This window comes from Convolutriloba macropyga, chromosome 6, assembly GCF_964194025.1.
Source record: "Convolutriloba macropyga chromosome 6, txConMacr16.3, whole genome shotgun sequence".
In the NCBI taxonomy this organism is placed as follows: Eukaryota; Metazoa; Xenacoelomorpha; order Acoela; family Convolutidae; genus Convolutriloba; species Convolutriloba macropyga.
Window position 1 is genome coordinate 51,554,851 of NC_134473.1, and position 25,244 is coordinate 51,580,094.

At 37.4% G+C, this 25,244-nt stretch overlaps 1 protein-coding gene across 2 annotated transcripts; it reads left to right on the forward strand.

Annotated features, from left to right (window-relative positions):
* The first annotated feature begins 3,188 nt into the window (after nucleotides 1-3,188).
* LOC142341030 (flagellar calcium-binding protein-like) lies at nucleotides 3,189-24,869 on the forward strand. 2 transcript variants are annotated; one of them, XM_075391858.1, is made up of 4 exons: nucleotides 3,189-3,521; nucleotides 3,758-3,879; nucleotides 17,305-17,492; nucleotides 24,466-24,869. In XM_075391858.1, the coding sequence occupies exons 2-4, from the start codon at nucleotides 3,771-3,773 to the stop codon at nucleotides 24,697-24,699; spliced, it is 531 nt and encodes a 176-aa protein (XP_075247973.1). In that variant the 5' UTR covers nucleotides 3,189-3,521; nucleotides 3,758-3,770; the 3' UTR covers nucleotides 24,700-24,869. The 2 variants fall into 2 exon arrangements, with proteins under 2 accessions (XP_075247973.1, XP_075247974.1); XM_075391859.1 differs by lacking the exon at nucleotides 3,189-3,521 and having other exon boundaries at nucleotides 3,589-3,879.
* Nucleotides 24,870-25,244: the final 375 nt, after the last annotated feature.

A 25,244-nucleotide genomic window follows, 5' to 3' on the forward strand; every position in this document is an offset into this window, starting at 1 on the left:
CGTTCTTTTTTTTACGTTTGCTCAATAGTAATTTCTTTACGTTTGGTCGAGGAATTGGGACATCAAAGTGCCTGCTGGACGCATGGTGGAACACTACCATTTTGATCAAGCATATCGTGGCCAAGCATATACTTATCGGCAGATCGTATATATATCTGGGTCAAGATGCGAACCTTGATATAAAATTGCACATCAGTTCTACCAATCTATGAAGAAAAAAATGTAGCGCATTGTTGATTGCCCTTAAAAAGAAATTGGGTTCTCAATCGTCAACAGAAAATTGGAATATTTAGTGGGCAGTTACAAAAACCTGTGACTTAGTTTTTGTTATTGACAACCATTTGTTAAATTTTGAAGAAAAGAGAACGAGACAGTTTAATCGTCACAAAACTTTCGCCAAGCGCTTTTCTGGAGTGCTGCTATTGTTCACCCTAATTGTAGAAGCTGAAATTGGAACTCAAACTGGAGCTCAAATTGGAACTTTTAAAAAATCTTAGAAAGAAAAAACACGTTTTCTTTAACTTCGATTCAACTTGAGTTAAGCTAAAATTTAACCTTAACTTTTTTATTGAAAATTTCCATAAATTCCCCTGACTTTTTTATGCTTTCTCATTGCATCGGGTTCTCAACAAAACTACCTCACAACCCCGTAAAAAATCATTTTGTTTCACTTCAACTCAATTTTAATATTAATTAGGGCATAATGATGGGAAAAAGGTAAATTGTAAAAGGCTATAAATAAGTTCAATAAATTGGAGCAAAGGCGTTTGTCGGTATAATTTTGACCCATAAATGGTTCCTATTGTACAATGAGCAAAAGAGGTCCGAAGCTACTCTTTTTCTGTGACATAAACCATTTTCAGTTCTTCGAAAAATTGCACACTTGTTATTTTCAAATCAGTCTTCTACGATCATTATTTCTAAGAATTGTTTTGCTCTTAGAAAATAATTTTTTAAAATTTTTTTGTTTTTTCTTTGATTCTTTTTTATTGTTGTTTTTTCTTGTTCTTGTTTTTTTAATAAGTTTGCTTTTGTTTCGTCTGTTTTTACGATGCGAGCCTTTAAGAATCCAAGTTTGCTTTCCTGTTTGATTTCTCACAAGCGGTCCCGTGTAAGATGTGTACTTTTTGCATTCTGGGCTGAGATTTCAATTAAAAAAAGTACAGTGGAAACAGTTTTTGCAATAGTCGGTTCATATACAAAATTTTCCCCACATTTTGGCTTTTAACTTTTTAATTTTCGCTTTAGCTAAGATATTTTACTTGAAGCTTTTTAAACCTTAATGAATTAAAGTCGATTTGCCCTACCTGTATTTACCTGAAGATACATTTTCTTGCCTTAACTCGCAGCACCTTTACACCCACTTTGCCTGACCTCTACTTGAAAAATGGGGCCTCACTACCCCAACAAGGACCCTAATCTCACACTAATGTTGCATGAAATACCTAAATTAGTTACCCTAACGGTAGCGGTAGATTTCTCTCATTTTTGTTTTGATTTATTTTGATTGTTTTACCCTAAATTGTCTAAGTTTTAGTGCAAGCATTCGATCTCAGTTAAGGCAAGGTAGTGGGAAGTTTACCGCTACCGGTAAGGTCAGTAGGTTTTTTTTTCAAATTAGAGTAAAATTTAAGCTCTTTTTAGAGTAGTGCGGCCTTAGCTTTTCAGGTAGAGTTGAGATAAAGTTAAACTTGGTTGAGTTATGGAAAGGGAGATTTACCTTTAAGGCTTTTAAGTGAGGTGAGTTAAGTGGTCTTCAAATTAGTGAGTCCAGTATAAAGCCTGACTTCGGTCAACTCTTTATCAGAGCCAAGGAAACAACTGACGCAATGAAACAATTATTTTAAACAATTTAATACAGCCGGCTTATTGGTTCAATCACTCCCCTCCTTTCCGTGGACTTTTTTAAGAAACAATTTTAACAAATTAAGCGATTTATGGGTATTTTCTACTTACATACTAAGTTTGCTAGCTTTACTGCCTAGACATACAAAATAACAAATAACGTGAATAAAATTGGTGGTTTTTGTGCTATATTTTTGAGAATAAGTCTGCACACAAAAAGTGTGCACAAATGAAATATTGTTCTAAGACCTAGCTCTTAATCTTAAAATACAGAGCTTCAACCTGGCAAAAGTGAGGCTTTCATTTCCAGATAACCACACAAGAAGCTTGCAAACACTGCAAACAATTGTCCTCTTACCAATTTGTGGCTCAGGAGAATTTCTAACAAAGTTACGCAGAGTCAATAAGACTCAACCCAAAAACGAAAGTTTTAAAGACGTTTTTAGTTCTTATTAACCTATTCACACCACTAGGTATCTACAGAATAAACCATACAAACGATCATTTTCTGTTTGAACCAAGAGTTCCCTTCAATGGACTCAAATTATAAGAGAATATGATCTTTGAGTTAATCAGTTTTTAAAATTGCAGCTTTTTCTCTAACATTCTTTGAAGTCTATCTTGCAAGATCTTGTAAGGTTTTTGCAAGATAAGCATCTGTATCTTGAATCTTGTCAGAAAAGCGTCATTTGCAAGAATTTTGCAGGATCTTGCAAAATAAGCGTCGAACAGTTGAAGAATGTTTATTTTGGCGAAGATGGCTGCGTTTCGTAAGATAATCAGTTCAGCATTTTTGGTCAATCGAATATTTATACAAGCCTTCAACTCTTTTTACTTTCTCTCCGAAGCAATCAAACTCATTTTTCAACCAAACAAATACAATACAAGAACAAAGGAAAATACAATACAGTCTCTACTCTGAAGAAAGAAAAAGATTATGTTTCGAATTGTTATAAAAACACAACAAGCCAGAATCGGAACCAAGCAAACAAGTCAGAATTGCCAGTCAGATTGTACAGCAATTAAGGTTAGAATTGCCCAGAAATGTGGGCCACAATTTGGTCTATCGAACTGTAGATTTTTGCAAAAGCACTTGAGATCAACTATTTGCATCGTGTGGGAAGTAACAGATGCGATACAATGCGTGAAATCTATCTATTATGACAAGTTCCAGCAGCTTTTCCATCTTTTCCACAACTTGCTCTATTATTGTATGCCTCCGATCCTTCTAAATATTTAAAAAGCCTCCGCATGAATGAAAATTGTATAGTTTCTTGCATTAAGACTGTTTGCATTTATTTATTGTATCTCATTCGCAGCTGAAGAACGAATGCGTGAATTTGGTGGCGTGTTTTTTGTACAAAAAGCATAGCAGCAAATAAGAACAAAACAAAACAACGCAAATTCGGTTATTTATCATTTTGCATTAAAGATCAGAGGACTTTTGACCATAAAAACTGTACGAGCATTGCAGTTCAGTTTCAGTTTTGTTGTTTCAGATCAGACCTCTGTTATACGCGTAGCAAAAATAAACAGAGTGCTTGCGTGTAAATTCTTGTTTTTATTACTAACCAACCAACCGTACTAAACAGCAGTTATTGATAGTTATTCAGAGTTAGTAATACTATCTGTTCGTCTTTACGCGTCTTTTCTCTTGCTTCGAACAACTGGTAAAAGTAAGTATGCTCGCTACTATTTAGATCAATAGCTTTCTACAAGCAGAAGTATAAAACCAGAAATTTTTCAACTGTTTTCAGTTCATTTTATAACCACGTTGAGTTATACTTGCTCTGTATAATCATAAAAATTTATATTTTCGTATTCATCGTTTATACGCCCTCAGATCTTCGTTGAAAGAGCTTCATTAGATTATAATCAAGTATAAACTTCAGCAGGGTTATATTTGTTATAGAGTAAAGAAGATAATGTCGTTTGAAAGCATTGACTGGGATGACATCAGGGCTAAATTGCCCACTGAGAAAACTGACGAAGAAAAAGCGAGGAGGAAAAAAATGTTTGCAGAAATTGACAACGGTAAGTGGCATTAGAATATCTATAATTGACATTTGTACGCAAAAACAAGTATTGGCTATAGTCACGTGATAATGAAAACAGAATTCAGTCACGCAGGATTTACTACAGTTTCCCCAATCGATAAACTTTGGTGCTTAACGTTGTTTTTAAAACCACTTCTGGCGCTGGTATAGTGAATCAAATTTTCAATTTGTTTTGCTCATATAATTTGGTCACAGTCTGAACGAGGAGGCTCAGTAATGTGCGTTTACACATATTGTTCCGACCCCGCTCATCCACATTTTCGGCTTAAAGGTCTACCAAATGAGGAACTGATAGAAAATTTTCAAAAAATCAAGTATTCGAAAATAACTGGTGTATGAATAAAAAATTAGTCCAACTCAAAATCACTCAGACGTCAGAGGGCCCTGAGATTTGCCATTCTTAAGAATTCGCGACAAGACAAACTATAAAATCAAATACCTTCAACAAACATTAATAACATCCAAAACTCGATGTCCATTTGCAGAAAAACTTAATAACAAAGGCTACATATCGTCGGAAAAAACCTAGACTAAAAAATAAATAGTTCATTGTTCATTACTAAAAAAGATATGGAACCAGCCCTTAATGAGACTCGGTAGCAAAAAGTCAAAAAACAATAGCGGCTAACTTAAAAATTAGGCTCATAATTTTTAAAAACAACTGGTTCGAAAGTAATGAAAGCCATTAGTTACGAGATGAAATTTGTTTCTAGTACGATCATTTATACTGCCATTAGATAACACTTTGGGACCTGTCATTATTATGATTTTTTCACACGAAAACAAAAAAAACATACAGATGAAAGGTCAAAAAGGAATGCAAGAAAACAACGACGAAGCCGTTAAGACCATAGTTTTTGACTTGAGTAAACAAAATGTATAGTTGCGCGTTTTCTGAATGCCAATAAATTGACGTGGGACCATTAATGAGACGAACAAGCAGACAATAAAAGAGCAAATTAAAAAAAAGAACATTTTCATTTTAGGAAAATAGTTAACTTAAAACTCAAAGCTCATGGAAATCATTAGCTATAAATTGAAATAAAAAATTAGGTTTGTTCATTCCACTAAAGGAGGCCATTGAAACTTTGTTGATCAAAATACACTTACAAAAAGAACGTCAAATACGGACAAAATAATATAGAGACAAACCAAAATAATCTTTCCGGAAAACCAGTGTCGAAGCCAATGAAACCATAATGGATTCATCCAAAAGTTGAGATATATTTAATTTGGTCTTCGTTCTATGCCAACAACGTGATATGTGACCTGTCAATTCATGAGATTAAGCAACAAATAGACAAAAAGAACAGAAGATGCTAAAAACTGTTTAAAAATTACTTTAAAAGTCATTAAAACAATCAAAGTTAAGTTTGCTTAATTGCGAATTTCTTTGATGCCAAAAACGTGATAATTGAACGGTCAGTATTAAGTCTGAGTAACGAAAACACAATAAAACAATTGTAGAGGCAAAAATACTTTTTTAACACATTTTTTTTGAAAAAAACTTTTGCAGAAATTTTCATACGATTAAACAAAGAAATCAAAAATCAAAGACAAAAATCAAAAAACATTTTGATCTTGCAAAAAACCGTTGTGGAAGAAGCTATTAAAACCACTTTAGTTTCACTGATAAAGTGGATATCTCCAAATTTTGGAACCAAATTTTTTTTACTGTAGTATGTGATTAATGAGACTATGTAACAAAGACAAGAAACAGAGGAAACGGTGTCGAAGCTGTTACAACTACAATCTATTTTTGAAAATATTTGTTCAGTCGTGCTTAATTTTTGAACAACAAAAGGCACTCAGTCGCCTATCAACAATTTGACAATGAGGCAAAACCCCGAAAAAAGAGCTTGAAGAATGGGCAAATGTTCAAAAACCCAAATTTTTGTGAAATTACTGGTATTAAAGCCAGAAAACAATTTATTGAAGAATAAAGCTGCAAGATAGATTGAAATTTAATTAATTAGAAGATCCATTCTCTCTGTTAAGAAACTAAGCTACAAATTGACCAAAATACGGCAAAAACTGTGGCAAATCTCTAATATCCTCGGTTTATTTTGAAAAAAAAAATGATTATAAAGCCAAAACGAGAATAAGCTTTTGACTGAAGAAGTTAAATTTACCTGGCAAATGTTTTTGAAGACAATTGGAATCATCAAAAATGAACATTGATGTGAAATCTTCTGTTCTGTAAGGAACATAAATAGCAATAATTTTAGAAAAAGAAGTTAACCACCGATTGCAATCGGGATTAATTTTGGATTTTAGACTTCAACGATCCAACCAAAACGAACCCTGCTATTACTGTTCGTTCATTATGAAGATGCAATGGTTCCCAATGTAACAGGATATAGATACTTTGTCAAATCATACAGTTAAATAATCAGACAAAAATAATGCTTGAACATTTATCCAGTTATAATATTAGCGGAGAGGTATATTAGTCCTCTTTTTGAGTTGAAGCAATTTGTTCAGCAATTTTCAAGTTCTCACTTCAGGCAAATTTAAGCAAATTTGACTCAGGTAGCTTATTTCTTAAAATTTTCGATGACATAAGTCTGAGTTCTTAAAGAATAAATAGCAAAAGTTTGAGTCACAATACTGGCAAAAATTCCGAAAAATGTGAATAAAAACAACCGAAATTTGTCTATTATTCACAAAACTTCGCCTCGTTAACTCCCTGAAAAATTTTTATATATTCTATGATAGACGGGCTTTCTAATGATACCACTCACAGCTCTGTACGATGAATGTATCAATCAGCCAATATTGACTGAACAAAAAAAACGCATTTGAGTATATAGTTCCTCCTCCCACTAAAGTTGGTCGGAACCAAAAATTACGGGCTGCATATACAGCTTTTGCTCAAATCAATCGCTTTCTCAGCACGGTTTTCCTTTCCAACTCAGTCTGAAGATCTTTCTTATTCTTGGCTTGGTTTGTTCTGGATCAACCCACGTAGCATCTGATCATGTCGGGTTGCACAGGGGGGGGGGGGTAATATCTGAACCAAAGTTTATGGTCGCACAAGGATTAACTGATCACAAAGCAAGGTTTTCAACTTGGGTCTGATTAGGGGTCTAGAATATGGTCTGATCAATGTGCGAGTGTAAACTCTGACGGAAATAACAGAAGTTCGGAAGATTCAATTCATTCAAACGCTATAATCATATCAAGTAACGTATTAGCTGTAAAACGTACAAAGTCACAAGTGGAACTTAGACGGCAAGATTTTTTGTTGTTCATTTAACAGGTTTTTTCGTCTGTCATTGACGTCAAATCAGTTCGTATTCAATCGGCAATTGTCTAGAAAACCTAAAAATATTAAGCCGAAAACCACCTCAATCGGTACATATCGTGGTTATATTTACTTAAAATTAGGTTAATTGAACTTTTTCGGACCTTTCTACGTATATTAGAACGTATTTAAATCTTATTTTAAAGTTTAGAAATACTCGATTCTGATTGGATGAAATTCGTTCATTTACTGCGTAACATCCTCCGGCCCGGAAGAAGATGTTGGGAAAACTGGTACAAGTTTTACAAGCGGGCGGACGAGTGAACCGGTTGACGTACGTAAAACGGCGGAGCGCGCGACGCTATCGGAGCCGTAACGGAGGTCCACAATCCGAGCGGTTGGGTAGTAACCCCTGGGGTTGGTTTCCTCAACTATCCAAACCAAGTCACCGGCCTTAAGGTGTTGCTCGGCAGGCGTTTGCCACTTAGAGCGTCGGTTCAGCGTCGGTACGTACTCTTTGATCCAACGGGACCAGATCGCATTAGCGTACGACTGCGCACGGGCGTAACGTTTACGATGGTTGAACTCATTGTTGCCGACAACAGACGGAATACCGGTAGAGTGTTCTCCTAAAAGAAAGTGGTTGGGCGTTAAAGCGTTCAAATCGCACGGATCGGCGCTTACGGGTGTTAAAGGACGCGAATTGAGAGCATTCTCCACGAGACAAAAGGTAGTATGCAGTACCTCATCCGTGAGGCGACGCGTGCCAAGAATAGTATACAACACGCGCTTGAAGCTGCGTACCAATCTCTCCCAGATACCACCTTGATGTGGTGCGCTGGGTGGATTGAACCTCCACTTAATACCTTTGTGAGCGAGCTCAGCTGCAATGTTGACAACGTTCCACTTTTCAATACTTTCTCGGAGTTCTTTCTCCGCTCCAATAAAGTTAGTGCCATTGTCCGACCAAATCATGGCAGGTGTACCTCTACGTGACACAAACCGCTCAACTCCCATAACACAAGAACTGGTGTCCATGGATGTAACTATCTCGACATGGACAGCGCGAGTAGTGAGACAGGTGAAGAGGAAGCCCCACCTTTTCTCAGTAGTACGGCGGACAGTAACATAGAATGGCCCAAAGTAGTCAACGCCAGTGTTCGTGAAGGGAGGAGACTGGTAAGGAAGTCTCTCCTTAGGTAAGTCAGACATGATTGGTTGCATAGTTACAGCTTGGAATTCTCGGCATCTCAGGCAGTGTGCTTTGATGGAACGCAAGGATGATCTTAGTTTCAGTACTGTGTAGTGTTCCTGCACAATTGATCTTAGGTATTCAACGCCCTGATGGTAATGCTTTACGTGCGTGTGTTCAAGGAACAGTTTTACAAACGGATGACGTGCATCTAAGATGATTGGGTACTTTACATTAAACCCAACTTCAATTAACCGCTTGATGCGGCCGCTTGATGAGGAACGGATTAGCCCATTTGGACTAATAAACGGTGACTGTGGAGCAATTCGGCTACTCCGTTTAACGAATTTATTGTCAAGAAGATCTTTTCTTTCGGCTTCAAAAGACTCTCCTTGCACCAAATACTGTAGATGACGCTCGGCTTCGTCAAGCTCAGTAGGGTCGGTAATGCTACCATCGGGGTTACGGTAGCCGGCATGTTTCGGCAAAAGCCGGAGAACGTATGCGGCAATGCGCAAGTGCTTTTGATAAGAACTAAACTTATCAAACGGGAATAACGACGGAACGGGAGTTGTCTGTTTTTTGACAGATGTAGTCAAAGATACAGTGTCTTCTATGATGACTGCTTGGTTGACGCCAAGTTTGATGTTATTAATGACGTCTTTGTTCGGTACGAAAGGGAAACTTGAGTTAGATAAGAAATGTGGACCATTGACCCAACTGCTTAGTTGCAAAACCTCAGCGGACATTCCACGCGTGCCAGCGTCAGCTGGATTATCCTTAGTTGCGACGTGGTTCCATTGGTCAACGCTGGTATATTCCAAAATTTCACAAACGCGGTTTGCTACAAAGATTGGTTGCTTTTCATTAGAGTTTATCCACTGAAGAACGGTCGTGCTGTCTGTCCACATGAATACTTGGTTAACAGTTACAGTAAGTGCCTGAATAATTTCGTTCTTCAGCCGAGCGGCAAGTAGAGCTGCTTGCAATTCCAGTTTGGGGACAGTCATTACTTTCATTGGCGCCACGCGCGCTTTCCCCAAAACAAACGCAAGCTCTGTTTTTATCTTGCCCGTAGGGGTTGTTACTCGGGCTCGAAGAAATGCGACGGCACTAAAAATATCCTGGGAACTGTCACCGAACATATGCAACTCTGTATTATGAAAGGGTCCACTAAAGTAACTTCGAGGAATTTTGATGTTTTCAAGCTTTGGTAAGTCAGCACTCCAGGCCAAAAATCTTTGAACCATGTCCTGTGGGAGCTCGTCATCCCATTGTTGTCCTGTGACACGCCAGATGTCTTTTAAGAGCAATCGCGCACCGACGGTAAACGGTGCGACAAGACCAATGGGATCAAAAACTTTCGAGACAAGACTTAGGACCAAGCGTTGCGTGAGGGACTTGGTGATAGCGCAACTTGTACCCCGACTCACAACTAAAGTGTCATTAGTGTGATCCCACTTTAACCCTAGCACATGCGATGAATCCTCCTGACATGAAACAATAACCTTGGGCTCAGTAGATTGAGGGGAACCATCAATTCGGTCAGCCAGATTTGGTACATTGCTTACGAACTTTGTAAGCTTGAACCCATCGAGATGGAGAAGATGTACCAATTCCTTCGATCTATTGATGGCTTTCTCGGGAGACTCCACTGAGTCAAGATAATCGTCCATGTAGAAGTTTTCAAGGACGGCTTTTGCAGCTTCGGGGTAAAACTTGGCATTGTCTCTCGCAGTGCGTTGTAATGCATAGTTGGCGCATGTGGGCGAGTCTTTAGCCCCGAAGATATGGCGCGTATATTGATACACTACAACGTTTGTTGTGGGGTCCCCCGCCACAAAAAGCGAAGTGATGGTTGATCTGATGGTAACACGCCAACCTGTAGAAACATTCCCTCGATGTCGGCGGACACGGCATATGGATGTTGTCGGAAGCGAAGAAGTACGTAAATAAGATTTTGGAGCAGATCAGGGCCAGTGAGCAGAGATTTATTCAGTGAGGCGCCATGAAATTTTGCTGCTCCATTGAGCACCCTACGCACCTTACCTGGTTTGTTCGGGTTTAAAACCGGATGGTGGGGTAGGTACCACTCTTTATCAGACCGACTCTCAACCTTGTGAGCGTCCGGAACCTCAATTACATACCCCTTATTTAGGTCTTCCTTGATGGTACTAGTATACTTCTCTCTGAGAACCTCATCCTTGGCCAAACGTTTTTCGAGCGATTTTAGTTGCACAAGGGAGGAGAAGTAATTATTTGGGAGCTGGATGTTGTCTGCTGCCCACAGCATTCCGACATCGTATCTCAGGCCATTGTGTATGGTGGTACTCTCAAGGACTTCGTGAGCCCTTGCGTCTGCTGCAGATCTTGAGTCGACCTGCTTGTTTGCCCCGAATGATTCAATGTCGTACCATGACTTTACTTGACTTGCTAACTCATTGTCTTGTTCGATATTCACTTTAAAGCACGTTGAGGTTAAACACGAACTTGATGGTAACGGACCGCTTAAGACCCAACCTATGGGCAAGCGTACGGCAACGGGTGAACGCTTCTCATCGGCAGAGAAGTATTCTAACGGGCGGATGGCATGATAGACATCTTGTCCGAGTATCATCTCAATGTCTTTATAGGAATATGTTACGGGATCAAGGACTGCTAAGTGTGGGTAAGTCTCTTGCAGGGCCTGTACATTAATTATATCTGAGCCGACGTTCAGACTCTCTTTAACGAAAGGGTTGACGGTGAATGGTTCGAAATCTTGTTGTTCTTTTGGTTTCACAGTAACTTCAACAACCCTAGTATCAACTACTTCTTCGGTATTAATACCCTTGACAGTTAGCTTTAGTGCTTTACCGTGCAAACCGAGTCTATCTGCGAGACTACCGGCCACCCAAGAGTTACTGCAGGCGGTATCACACAAAACTAAAGCCTTGGTATCTAAACCGGACGAATTGACCAACTGCAATTCAGTCACCTGAAGGAGCCCCTTAACATCAGTAACAGATGACATTGTTGTGGTCTTATTAGGCTGGAGTTGACTAGAAGCTGCTTTACTTTGCCCTGTGTTGCCAGAAGGTTGAATGGTATTGGAATTTGTCGACTGTTTTGTTGGGAAAACCCTATCTGCTCCATGCAATAGTGTGTTATGCGAACTATTGCACCCTTCTGCTCGGCACTTTCTTGGTTGAGGGCACTGGCGGAATGTGTGCTTGTCCCGTAAGCACGAAAAGCAAAGTTTATTATCCGCCACCAACTTAGCTCTCTGGGTTGGAGTCTTTTCCTTGAAAACTCGACACTCCCATAGCCGGTGGTTACCTTTGCATACAATGCAGCGAGAGTAAGTGTTTGTGGAAGAAGATGGCATTTGCTTCTTTGTTTCCCTTTGTTGTGAATTTGATGCAAACACTTTTGAGGCTGTTTTGGTCTTGGTTACTGAAGTGCTGTTATCTTCAGGCCTTGCCTTGGTTGCGCTTTGTTTCATAAGATCGTGGGCCTCAGCCTTTTCTTTAAGCCAGTCGTTAAAGTCAAGGAGGGTAGGCTTAACCCAGTGCTTCTTAACCGTAAAGAGTGACCATGACTCTTTCATGTTTGGTGGTAACTTCTGTACCGCTTGGCTAAGTAGGGAGGCGCTCTTCAGGTCAGCATCATATGATAGTGACTTGAAAACCCCAACGAGGCTGGATATGGCTGCAGAATAGTTAATGATGTTATCACTATTGTGCATTTTAAGAGGCGGAAAGTTGCTTAGTTTATCCAAGTGTGCACTTACGACTGCCTGTGGCTGGCCAAATTTACGTTCCAAAGTCCTTAGTGCATCCTTGTACATTAAACCACAGTAAGCAAACTCGGCGATTGCAATCTTTGCTTTACCAGTGACAAGTGTCTTAAGGTATGTCAATTTAACGTCATCAGTGAGCGTTTGCGAGTCAATCGCGCTTTTGAATTGACCATACCACTCGTGCCATTGTAATGGATCGCCATTATACTGAGCAAGTTTCCATTCTGGCAAATGGTCATTTTTCTTGCTGTTTATTGCGTCAGCTAATTCCCTAATCAATGACGCATTGTCCGGTATCGGAGGGGCAGGTGCAGACACCTGCGGACCACTCCAACTCAACGGAGTGGGCCCAACATAAGGGTATGTTGGCTGAAAAACCGGAGTGGCCAGACCAGGTACAATATTACTTGTAGTTGCAATCTGGTTTTCTTGATGTGTGCCGGATGGTGATTGCATATCAATCAAAAGGGGTGAATTCGAATATGTTTGTTGTGGAAAATTAGTAACTGATGGTGCGATGTGTGCCTGCACATTTGGAGCAACATTATTTACGGTGGTAGCGTCTTGGTTGACTAATGACGGTCTGTGCTGTGGAAAACGCCAATGGCTCATATTTGGCACAAAGTTTTGGCCAAGAGGGATATTGGGCATATCTGGGAAACGAGGAGCAACGGAACGTACGACTTTGTGTACTTGACTAGTATTATTTTGAAAGTTGTTGTGAGCGGGTGGCTGATTGATCAAAGGGGCGTGTGGAATGGGAGCAGTGAGGTTAGGTGCAAATACTGGGTTCGGGATGGGAAGGGAGTTATGATGAGCGGGTTCGGAGATGTGCTGTTGTGTGTTTGGACTTGGTGGGGGGCTTGGGTGCAGGGGAACGTTTATTGCGGGGGCTGGATGATTTGTTGTCGGAAAAGGAGGAAGAGTGGCGTTTGGTGCTCGGGGGACAAAATTATATTGTTGTCGTAAGCATATACGCTGGGCCGAATTATTTTCGGGCAGACTTGATGTTTCAGGTCCCCTGGATTGCAAAATTTGAAGTTGTACGTTGGGAAAAACCTCGGTTGCAATATTCTGATTTCCTTGTGGTGCGGACGTCTGTGGTGGAATGGGCTGTTGAATGGGCGGTGAAGAAGCCCCTGGGGCGTGTACAGAAGGCGGCTGACTATCCGCGGTTCCTTGGTTAATAATGCTTGGGAGCGCCGTGCCTTGCTGGCCTGTTTGATTCATTTGCGCCCTTAGGTGCGCCTGGTACAACGCCTGTGTGTTAGCAGCAGCCAAAAAATTTTCAGGTGGAGTATAATAGGGGTCGAGTTGCTGTAAGGTCTCATTGCTTAAAATGTAATTGCCTCGACAATTTTTTGGAATAGAACGCCTTGAAATTTCATTGTTCTGATCTTCCACTGTTTTGCCGTTGTTGTGGCTAGGACATTCTGGAGGGTCAATCATAACCTGTGGTTCACTAGTTTTCTCCTCATTGTGAAAACTTAAAGCAAGTGAGGTGTTGATCCAGTCTTGGACAGCCTTTTCACTTCTCATTGAGCTCCTAGCACTTGCAGTTGTTTCAGATTGGCTACCTTTAGAAACGGCGTCCAGCAATTCAAATTCTTGCAGAGTTGCCTCTGCCAAACGTTTCCTGTTGTTTTCCTCCAGTTCATCTAATTCCATTTGCTTTTTCTGTTTAGCAAGGCGAATGGCTGCCTCATTCTGTTTTTCAATTTCTTCACGCTTCATCTTAGCAATTACATAATCATGTTTACGCTGACTAGATGTTTTCGAAGAGGTTATCAATGAGGGAAGTCTAGAACGAATGGAAGCCCTCGGTTCCTGAAACTCGCTCACTTTATCATCAGCAGAGTTGATGTAGTTTCGTGCTGAAGTGAGGATCTTGTCGTTCTTAGTTGTCATTGCCTCCAAGTAAGACTCTAATGAAGGAACAAGTGCACTTGGATCCTCCGTTTTTCCAGCAAATGCAATCAGGTCCTCATTTTTGTCTACAACGGTCATAAATGCTTCGTTGCACTTCGTTACTAGGCGTTCAACTTTCACTCGCCTACTTTGATTAGTTACGCAATGAAGAATATCTTCATGTATAGCATGCAATTCAGCCTCACGCTTTGACCTGGCAGCGTACAACTTTTTGACTTTTTGATCAAGACTATTAGACATCACGATGTTATTATTTCCAAAGACCAGCAAACCTACCACTGCACACGGTTAATTATTATATGCACACTCCAAATAAATCGAACCCACGCAAAACAAACCCAACGAAAAAGGCACCAAACACAGCACACTGTAGACAGTCTGTGAAACAAACCACCCAAAGAGCAAAGAAGGTCGTCGAGCACACTGTGCCCGACAAAACAGAAGTGGAGCGCTGAACGCTATGCGCTCAACGCGGAGGGAGGCAAAGGACACACGGGAAGTCGAGCGAGCAACGCGCGACGAAACGGAGACGTTACGGACGGGAAGTCGAGCGAGCAACGCGCGACGCGACGGAAACGGGACAGACGAGAGGTTGAGCGAGCAGTGCGCGACGGAACGGAAACGGAACGTGCGGGAAAGCGGGTGGAAAACGTGCTACGCAACGAAACGGGACGGTGGGAGAGAACGGGCGGGAATTGAGGTTGGATAGAACTATGTTAGCAGACCACAGCAAAAACTCAAGCAAACAACCTAGCCGTAACTCCAGAACAAACTTAAGTCACATCCCAGGAAGAAGGAGAGAAACTACTGCAAGACACTCTAACATAGTTCATAATTGGTTTATAACGACAAATTTAACGACAAACTAATTTACGGCAATGCAGTAGTACACTAAAAGAATGAAAAGGTCAAGAAATTAACTAGCCGTAACTCCAGAATAAACTTAAGTCACATCCTAGCAAAACCCAAACCAAAACAAACAATCAGCATACTAACGGTATTAAACAAACTACAGCAAAATTGAATAAATTACAATAGTGTATTTGTAGACTAAGATAGTTGGAAAAGTCAAGAAACAACCCAGCCGTAACTCGAGAATAAACTTAAGTCACACCCTGGAAGGCAACAAGACCAAACCAACTAGCAATCATACAGGTACACACAAACATAAAGCAGCAAAATAAATATACTTCAACAGAAAGGCTAGTAAATTAGTAAAGTTGAAAAGTCAAAGGGCAATCCAGCCGTAACTCGAGAATAAACTTAAGTCACACCCTAGAAAGCTATAAGACCTAAACAACAAACCAGCATACTAGCATACTCAACATACTACAGCAAAAATAACAACAAACTTCATCACATATGGTATACTAAATTGAAATCCGGAAAAAAGCGGAAGAAAACGAAAAGCGGAGTGTTGGGAGAGCGACGTTATTGAAAAAACGGAACACGGAAAACTAAAAAGCGAAAGGACGAAAAGGACGCGGGCAAAACGGTTCATAAACGATCGACGAGAAAAATTATGGGAATCCGATTTTTTTTTGTAGGCCGGAAGTTGTGAAAATTTTTGCAACTTTTTTTGTGTAATGAGTTTCACTCAATTAACGATTCTTCTTACTGGAAAATTGATTTTTTGACAAATTTGTCAAAAAATTCTGCTTTTGTCCAATTTTTTTCAAGTTTTAGTCAATTTTTTTTGCAAATTCTTGAATACGGTACACGGTAATCCAGTAAACTGAACGGTTTTAAGCTTGAAAATACGGTTTATCAATATTCGGTATTGATTTTCTAAAGATTTAGAATTGCATCAAAATTGACCAAAAATTTTCAAAATTGAACAATTTAGCAGAATGTTCTCTCAATTTTCTATGTATCAAATGTTATTTTTCGATTTACGAACCGTGTGTATCAATTTTTTCGAATTTTCGGTAATTCGACCAAAAATTTTTCAAATCGATGTTTTTTCGTCTCAAAAATTATGTTTTTCAAGGTTAATGGTGACCGATTATCTAAATAGCGGAATTCTTAAGACTTCTGCGTTGAAAATCGCGGAAATCTTAATTTGAAATTTGCGCGTTGAAAATCAAGGAATTCTCAAGATTTCCGCCTCGAAAATCACGGAATTCTTAATTTAAGATTTCCGCGTTGAAAACACCAAATTCTTAATTTTTTTTTGATCTGATACCGTTAATTTTTTGATAACCCAATATGTTTGATTGAAAAGTTAGGAAAATTAGGGGTTTGATTTTGCCGTCTAAATCAAATATAAATATATCGCTTTATGTTATTCAAAAACAAAATTTATAGGTTCTGTCTTACAGTTGTTACTCCTGTAGGGTTGCCAAGGATGTTTGCTGGTAGCCATCCCTTTGAAATCAATTGATATCCATACTAGTACTGAATACCCATAACGTTGACCTCCATCTCGACCTTGAAAAGGAATCTTGACGTTTCTTTTGACTTCGCGATGATCTCATGTCACAGCTCAGCTTGCGGTCGTTGAGTGAATACCCGTCCAATTTTTCTACCACCCTGGAGAGGCTCGTCTCATTTCGAAATCCCCCAACCGCAGTCTTGACGTCAGAGTCGACTTTGCAGGATATGACATCACCGTACTTGTTGGCCAGGTTAAACAGCTCAAATTTAATAACTTTAGGAGATAAATTGGACACTGTCATCTGCTTTGGGACGCACTTCTGCTGCGGGATCTAACACGATTATGACTCCTGTAACTATTGTTGCTGTAAGAGGAAGAATTCCCGGGTCGCGGCACCATGTAAACTCTGACGGAAATAACAGAAGTTCGGAAGATTCAATTCATTCAAACGCTATAATCATATCAAGTAACGTATTAGCTGTAAAACGTACAAAGTCACAAGTGGAACTTAGACGGCAAGATTTTTTGTTGTTCATTTAACAGGTTTTTTCGTCTGATGTCATTGACGTCAAATCAGTTCGTATTCAATCGGCAATTGTCTAGAAAACCTAAAAATTTTAAGCCGAAAACCACCTCAATCGGTACATATCGTGGTTATATTTACTTAAAATTAGGTTAATTGAACTTTTTCGGACCTTTCTACGTATATTAGAACGTATTTAAATCTTATTTTAAAGTTTAGAAATACTCGATTCTGATTGGATGAAATTCGTTCATTTACTGCGTAACAGCGAGGGTTCGGATCCTAAGCCATCTAAATGAAAAATTTTAGGTTGCGAAAGAAAATCTAACAGGACATTTTATAATCTGCTACAGGCAATGGAAAAGTGAGTCTTGCTGAGGTGGACAAGGGAGTGAGAGATGTGTTGAAATTGGACGAGATATTTGACAGCAAGCCAGCCATCATGAAGGCATACCAGATAGCCAAAGAAATTGGCGCCTCTGGCAATGATGACTACATTGAGTTTAACGAATTCAGAATGTTCCTGGTCAACCTCAGAAAGGTAGGACGAATATAATCCTGGAAAACATTGACCTTTTAAAAATGAAAATGTAATTGAAAATAAACATTTGGTTAATATTGCATGCTAGAAATCTATTAATCAAATTTTACTAATATCTTAAAATAGAACAAATTATGAAACGGTTTTCTTAAGAAACTTTGCATAAAAATTTTTTTAGTCCTATGTTTCTGTCTACTATAACTCTTTCGCGCCGATTAATATTTTCTCCGGCTACTTCTTGTTTAACTTTTCCGTTCTGTCCTAATTGTAACTGGATGTTTATTCACTTTTCAAGATATATAAATGAAAATGGAATAAACTTCCATGAGATTTTGCGGTCTTTGGCCATATAGTTGAGCTTTTGTACTGGAAGGAAATCTAGAAACCTATGATTTGATAGTTTTATCGTACAGGGTTCGATCGGAAATTTTTCCGTTTATAGCTTTTACAATAAATGAAATCGATAAATGCAATTTTACTAGACGTGGACCAAAAAGGTTATGATTACACCTTGTGGCCGCCGTATGACCCTGAACAAGAATATAGTTGTGAGGATAATACAATGAGCTGCATGGGGACAAAGTATTACGTGAAAACTTGATTAGCCGAAATCCATTTTTGAGAAACTTTGGTTTTAACTTTCAACTTATATTTATTGGATTTTAGGCTAAGAACAATTAAAAAACTTCAGTGAATAAAAGCACTTGATAGCCACTTGATAATAAAAAGTATTACCCCTAAACATATGTCACAAGAACAAGTTGTTACAAAAGACAGTCCATTCGCTGTAAAAATGCAGTCAAAACACACACAAAGCACCTGTCTACTCAGTTGAAATCAATTGCGCAATTTTTGTCATATTGGCCAATAGCTAATAGCTAATATATTAGCCAATAGATTCTAAAATAAAATTTTCCGCTTAATTAGCCACAATTTATACCAAGTTTTAAAAATTCAAAAATGGCTATGTATTTATTGCATGAATTGCACGTAAGAGCTGTGAAAAATATTTACTTTTAAACGTAATTCTTGAAAACTCAATAATATTTTGGCAATGTTGAAAAACTTTAAGGCGATGGAAACGCTAACAAAAAATTTAAAAACTTAAAAGCTTGTAAAGCATTTGAGATACTAATTTTATAACGTCCTATTTCTTGAAGTAAACTGATTTCCATTATATTTCTGCACTAAGTTGTACAATAGAGGTATGGACATTGATGCTTTTCAAGAGAATTTGCCATTTTAAAAGTTTTTTTTGATGGTTTTTGTCTAAGATTTTTAAATGTTGATATTATATTAAGTATTTAATGCATGATCGTTGAGTTTCTAGCTGCATTTTCTAGTTGCTTTGCTCGCTTTGTCTAATTTAGAAACTGGTGGTGAAAGGGTGTTGCTGTGAAGAGTTGTACTAAGATATCACCTCTTTGTAAGAGTTGCAATTATATTGAAAGTTTTTGCCAGATGAAAACTGCAATTCTTGGGTCTAAAATTTAAAAAAAAATAGAAGCGCTTAGACGAAACGATCTAAGCTAACACTAAGTACTTTTACTTTAATCAATTTCTGAATGAAGGTTTGATAAACAAAAAAAACTTTACACCAAAGGTTAAAATTGAAGCCTTCGAATGCAGAACGTAGAATATTTGACGTGAAAAAAAGATTTGTGCTTTTATTACGGGCTAATTTTAGTTTTCACTGTTGAAAGATCTATGATTTTAATTTCTGTGCCCATTTTTGTCTCCTACTTTTGGTTTTATGGCGGCATCAAGGAATTAGTTGTCAAGAAGGCTATCTAGGGCTGGTGTTGAAAGGTAGCAAAAGTGAAAGGAAGTATAATTGGTTTTGTTTCGCGATTTTTGAAATTAAAAAAAAAATTCTGCAAACTTTGATTTTTTTGATCAACAAGAACGTTTTTATGCTTGTTCAATGTTTTTGATTTAGTTTTTAGCTCTGATATTTTGTTTTGAATGCGGATCAACAACAAAACTTTTGAGTAAGTTTGATTTTGCTATATCCGGTCTATTTGTTTTTAGAGGAAACAAGGAGGCTCGGTAATGAGCGTTCGCACAAAATGTTCCAACCCCGCTCATCCACATTCTTGATTTATTTGTCTACCAAATCAGGAAGAGATAGAAAGTGTTCAAAAACATACACATCGTTCAACAAACCATTAATGGAATAAAATATTGTCACATTATAGGGTCGATGAAACGTGATGCCAACACGATAATAGAAATGACAACTAAAAAAAATCAAATAACAAACATTGTACACGCCTAAAATTTGATGTTTAATTGATCTTGAACGAAGTTCATAGGAATTATTGCAAACGTTTTGGTCTTTTTAAATGCAAATGTTTTGCTTGACCGTTTTTGCGCTTTTCTTCTAGAACATTCTTTGTCTTTTCAAGTGACTTTTTCACGCTTCCGTTCTTCATTTTTGAGTGATCTCTTTTGTTTTGACTACGAAGTAAATCTTGTTAAAACAAAACGATTGCAGCATAGCAACAATCAGGGACCAATAGACGAGTGGGCAGTGCTTCAGGTGAGGGATCTGGAGGTCCATGGTTCCAATCCTGGCCTGGTCAACAGTTCTTGCAACCATAAAGAAAACTTGATTTAGGCTACAGCCCCTGCATTAAGTGGCCTCGCCTCTTGTTCAAAACCAATTCTTCCAACATTAGTCGGTTTTTGTTTATATTTAAAAAGGATTTCGAAACGAAATCAATGTGGAATCAGATAAAACCTATACTTAACAAATCACCTATACGTCATTAGCACATTAGAAAATATATAGGACCTATCCTCAAAGTGACTGGGTAACGGGTAGACAAAAGAGAGCAAAAATGTGCGAAACTCAAAAATATGTTTCTAATTTTGAAAACAATTAATTTCAAATAGGTGATTGAAATCTTTAGTTATTAACTAAAACTACTAAATTATTTAATTGAAAAAAATTGTTTGTCTTCATAGGAAGATATTGAGACCTGTCGTAATCAAGTGTACGTCAGACGACTTCACAAAAAAGGACAAATGCCTGCAAAAAAATTCAATTAAACGGAAATGAAAATGCAGTTCGAAAACGCAAGGTAGCCGCCGTTCAAACCATATTTTAACACTAAGATTATTAGAATTTTTAATTGAGTTTTTAAAGCCAAGAACCTTTATTAATGTTACAACTTAAAAAGAAATCAAAACCCTAGAAATGTACAAATATCAAAAAATCACAAACAATTTTAAGAAATATCGTACTAGCAAAGCCGAGAAAAAATTTGTTGCAACTAAAATCGTTATGTAGATCGATTTATATTTCACTTGAAAGATGTGGTGATCTGTCTTTACAGAGACTAAGCTACAAATTGGCCGGAAAGAAATTTGAGAAAATACTGGAGAAGCTCAATAAAGCAAAGATGTTTTTGAAAACAAAAATTTTCAGTAGTATTGTTAGACACAAGGTTTCGAGTAAAAGAAACGATGAATTAACTTGCAACACCTTAGGGAGACAATTGCTTCCCTAATAGGTTAGACAAAGTCACAAGACTTCAAAATGAAAACAAAGACAGGTAGAACCCAAAACTTCAGAAACAATTTTACAACAACATTGTTGAAATCATAGATTAAATAAGATATCAACCAGATGAACGTGAAATCATCACTTTCTTCGTTTCTTAACATCAACGCCTTTTAGGTATAAAAAGACTATGTAAAAATGGCAATAAAAAGAAAATCAAAATTTGGACAGCAAAGAAAACTCAAGATTTTCTTGTGAAAACAAATGGTCGAAGCCATCAGTCAAATCAAATAACCAACAGCAGATTTAATGATCAAGTCAACAAAAGTAGTTGAGATACCCTAATAATGTAGCTGAAATACATGATGACGACATTGAGAGCACAAAGAAGACAGTAAAAAGATCCTTAATTTTCTGAAAAATTTTCGTTTGAGAATCATTGAAAATAGCTACTAATTTAAATCTTCAAATAGGTCCAACTGTACGTCTATGGGAAGCAAGGGAGACCTGTCATTATCAGCTATATATTGTAACACAACAGAAAGAAAAATAAACCCAGGCAAAAATCAAAAATCCCACTAGATTTTGGGAGAGAACTGTATCTGAGATACAGTTCTCTATAAAAAATTAGAGGGATTTTTGATTTTGCCTTGGTTTATTTCTCTTTATGTTGTGGTACAACATATACCTGACAGTGACAGGTCCCCCTTGCTTCCCATAGACGTACAATTGGACCTATTTGAAGATTTAATCTTGTAGCTATTTTCAATAAATCTCAAATGAAAATTTTTCAGAAAATTAAGGATTTTTTTACTATCTTCCTTTGCTCAAACGCAGCCAAAAATTGAAAATCCCACAAAATTTTGGGAGAGAACTGTATCTCAGACCATATAAGCATAAACTATTCAACATAAACAACAAATGTCGACTTGCAGATTTTTTCAACGCGTTGCATTGTCTTAACTCTGCGCCTGTTTAATTGGATCTGTCAATATTGCAACAATTTGACAAGAAAACAAAGAGAATCTAAAAAATTGTGGAATTTATGCTCAAAATTCGTAGTTTTTTTGAAAAAATCGTAGTAAAAAAACTAAGAAACTACTAAGTAAAAATAAAATTGCTATAGATATTAATTTATGGCACATAGGAAGTAGTGTTTGGCCTGTTTTTCCTGAGAGTACGCTACAAATTAAGAAATGATAAAAGATTGGCCAAAATTAAAAATTCATACATTTTTTAAAGTGAACATGAAAGCCACAACTAGTTTCACCTATATATCTTGAGGAGGTCAGTTTGATCTTTCATTGGGCAGACTAAGCTATGAGTCTGTTAAAAGATATTAACTGAAAGCAAAACATAAGAAATCATTCAAATTTTATGAAACTTTGTCAAAGCTATAAAAACCACATCTGTCCCTTAAAACCCAAATAGATGTTTTTTTGACCTCATTGTTTCGTGAACGCTATCTCCCGATAATAGAGCCCAGATTTGAACCTCGTCAGTAATTAGCATAATCAACTACAAATTCGGAAATGTTTTGAGAAAAAAGGCCGCCAATAAAATCAAAATTTCATTGGAAGGATGCCTGGTGTGATCAAGATCAGCCCTGGTGTTGCTGCCCGCCTAATAACACGACTAGTTGATACAAATGGTTGCGAAATGTATCAATTTTTAAGCAAACTTTTTCAATAAATCAAAAATATATAATGTACTTCGTAAAATTATCGAGTCTACGTTTGCAAAAGATCTGTTATTAAAATAATTCAGAAGACTCTTGCAAAGCAAATTGCAGTAACTAGCTTTTTTGAGTTTACGATGATGTTGTCTACAGTTTTTAAGGGTCTACTGCCATCAAAATTTTAAGTGCTAATGTACTAAAAAGCATATTTGGTGCCAATTTTGACCAAAAAAAGTCCCAATTTTGAAAAACTTAGCTGAAATTCTAGCCAAAAAACTGGACTCGAGTAATTCGGCAAACCTCCTCTATCAATAAAGATAAACCACTAACGCTACCGTTAACAATTTTAACATAATTTAGTAAAATTGACAAAAAATTGAACAAAAATTACGGAAAAAGTGAACTGAAGATCTTCATTCCGTCGAATGTTCACAAAAATTGATAACTCGATAAATCTCGATAACTCCCTAAAAAAATGAAATTCATGGAAATCTAGTAATTAGATATTCTACGCTGGACGTGCTTTCTAATGATACCACTCACAACTTGCTAAGATGAATATATCGATCGGTCAAAACTAACTGAACGAAAAAAAAACCAATTGAGTATATAGTTCCTCCCTCCCCACTAAGGTTGGGTCCGGAACAATGAACAAATCAACGAAATATGTTGTTTCCTAGTTTAATGATTAAGAATAAAATTTTGTTATTAAAGACGTTAGACAACTTTTTTAAATCCAAATTACGGCTTTTTTAAAGGTGATCTGCAAATTTAAGCTATCTGTTCGGCTGTTTTTGGCCAATATTATTTTTAACTAGCACATATTTTATTGTCATCTTGACCGTTTTATTTTCGACGGTTTGATTTTGACTGCACTGTGATTAACAGACAACCAATTTATTTTCCATAACAAATTTCGATTTATATTGCAAAATTAGGAAATTTAATTTATGCCATTTTTGTTTCCTTCAGACTGAGAAAAATCAAGAAAAAGGCTCTTATAGTTCTAATTTTGTGTCATTTCTGTTTTGTGGTCTTTCGGAGCATTTTATAAGAGACACAGCAAAGTAGTTTTTGTTTTTGGTTTCTTTTTCTTGTCTGTTTGCTTGTGCCGCTTCACTGGCAAATTGTTATACATTGATATATGCTATAATGCTGTACCTTGTATTAAAACTTAGAAACCATCATGGAACATTATGAAAGAAACATTAAAATCATAAAAAAACAATATGATAATATTCTGGAAACGCGCTAACTATACAACGCGTCATCAAAAATATATGGGTTTTGCTGATAAGCAGTACAAAAATTGATTTACAGTTTCCAAAAGCCCTTGTGCGCACGAAATTGTCAAAAATTTAAAGTTTCACCATAAGTTGGACCATATATGGCACCTAAAAAACCCTAGGAGGGTCCGTATGTGGTCTGTAGACGCTATAAAAAAACCATATAAGTCCAAAAAAGAATTAGCTGAAAAATTGTCTAGAATTTCTTATGGAAACTAAACTTGCCGTCAAAGGGACCATATATGTACCCTAACCAAAAATAGCAAGAAATGAGACGGTTTTTATAGCGTTGATGGACCACATAAAGTCCATTCTGTGGTCAGTAAGGAGCCAAATATTGACTCTTTCATTTGCAATTCGGTGATCTCTGGATGCAAAAAAACCCAATGCGACATAGGGTGCTTTATGTCTGTTGTGTATGATGTATGTTATTTATAGAAAATAGATTTATACAACGCGATAATGATAATAATCAAAAGTGGTTCGTTCTTTCCTTTCCAGTACTTCGAATACTACGTAGCATTCCGCCGAGTGGACACAAGCAGTGACAAGCGAATTGAACTGATTGAGTTCACGAATGCCATTGGGCAATTGGAAGACTGGGTCGGCAAAATAGACGATCCTGAGTCGGAATTCAAAAGTATTGACAAAAACGGGGGAGGCTACATCCTATTTGACGAGTTCTGTGATTGGGCAATGAAGAAAGACTTGGACTTGGATGATGACGATGACTGAACTAGTTTATTGACTTGTAACTAATTTGATAAAAGTAATAAGTAGTATGAATAGTATTCTGGTTATTGATTGAGATGTAAATATTATTAAGGCATAGAAGAATGTTATCGAAACTAATATCTTCATAGATTTCGTAAATTTATTGCTTAATAAAGAGCTGTCTGTATTGATGCTAATTTCTCCTGATAGTGAAAGCAATAGCTTAGAAACTGAAAACCTAACAAGTGTTTTTTATACCCAAGCTTTAATCACTAAAAGTAGCTCACTCTTTGGGTGATTATTGGAAACACCGGACGCCGAGTTTGTCCACAGCGAATTGAAGAAACTACGAGGTTAAAGTATGACCACGTTTCTTTCATCTGTACATTGTGGTACCTTTGGATTTTACAAAATTGACAGAATTTGAATCGGATTGAGGCATTGTCTTTTCTTACGACCCGAAGGGGGCGTTATGGTTGTTTGTTTTTTCTTGGTACGCGACCCCATAATGGAGGCCAAAAGTTTATCTTAATAGATCTTACAAAATTCTGACAAAAAAATATCTC

Bases quoted from the DNA above. Each gene is read 5' to 3' on its own strand.
- LOC142341030 (XM_075391858.1), top strand. From the start codon at position 3,771: ATGTCGTTTGAAAGCATTGACTGGGATGACATCAGGGCTAAATTGCCC. The intron at 3,880-17,304 runs GTAAGTGGCATT...AATCTGCTACAG, and splicing joins GTTTGCAGAAATTGACAACG to GCAATGGAAAAGTGAGTCTT. The intron at 17,493-24,465 runs GTAGGACGAATA...TTTCCTTTCCAG, and splicing joins TCCTGGTCAACCTCAGAAAG to TACTTCGAATACTACGTAGC.